This window comes from Cyprinodon variegatus, unplaced genomic scaffold (genome assembly GCF_000732505.1).
Source record: "Cyprinodon variegatus isolate N-32 unplaced genomic scaffold, C_variegatus-1.0 Scaffold803, whole genome shotgun sequence".
Lineage (NCBI taxonomy): Eukaryota > Metazoa > Chordata > Actinopteri > Cyprinodontiformes > Cyprinodontidae > Cyprinodon > Cyprinodon variegatus.
Window position 1 is genome coordinate 359273 of NW_015151256.1, and position 932 is coordinate 360204.

At 39.3% G+C, this 932-nt stretch overlaps 1 protein-coding gene across 1 annotated transcript in view; it reads right to left on the minus strand.

Annotated features, from left to right (window-relative positions):
- The window catches only part of snrpa1 (small nuclear ribonucleoprotein polypeptide A'), a 17646-nt gene that overhangs the window by 5793 nt on the left and 10921 nt on the right, over positions 1–932 (minus strand). The window contains exon 3 of the mRNA XM_015396531.1: positions 380–458. Within this exon, the coding sequence (XP_015252017.1) occupies positions 380–458 (79 nt within the window). The remainder of the gene's footprint in view (positions 1–379; positions 459–932) is intronic.

Sequence of the window (932 nt, forward strand, 5' to 3'; positions counted from 1 at the left end):
ACTTTTTACACGGCTCTCCGTTGAATGGAGCCATAAACAGCGCAAGGTGACTTTCCATGTAGAACTTCAGCACTGAACCACAATCTATCTGGCGACTTGAGCAAGAAACGAGAGGAGGAGGTACACCCTTTCCTAAGACCCGCCCCCTTCTTCTTCTGACTGGCTAATACTGTTAGTTTCAGAGCGCTCCTTTGCTACCTTTGGCTGACAAATACAAAGGGGATTTGATTTTTTTTATTTTTATTTTTTTTATTTAAAGTGTATTTTCGAGTTATTTTTTTTTTTTACCGATGGGCAATCGCTACGAGACGGAAATCCAGCCTGTGGCCGGAATACTTTAAAATAAATAAAGTCAGAAGAATGTAGAAAGATGCCTCACCAGCTCCTGGATGTTGTTGTTGGTGAGAACCAGCTCTCTGAGGCTGGGCAGGGCCTGCTCCAGATTCTCCCCGATCCGACTGCAGGAACACGTGATGAGAAACACAAAACAAGGGTCCACATTTCATCACTTTGACATCATCATCATTCTTGATTCATTTTCAAAGAGGCTGTAATAAACTCTGCTTTACAGGCGAATGTGTATGAATGACCAGAGGTGGATCAAAACGTAAATGGAATTTTTTAAAACTCTTAACCCTCTGTAATCGTTTCAGAAATGGAAACAAGATTTAAATTGAATTAAAACTGCAAAAATATTCAGTTTTATCTAAATGCATCTCCCACAGAAGGACAGTTTATTTCTGAAGCTCTTCTGTTTTCATTGGAAAAACAATTCGGCGTGCTAAAACTTTTGAGTGTTTTTCCTTTTTTTTATGGTAACAGATTACTGGTGATGATGTGATCAAACATGTGTAACATGATACAAAAAAAGACATGCTAGCAATTAGCATGGTAGATGGGAGGCTTAAGTGAGTTAACAACCTTTATGGAGC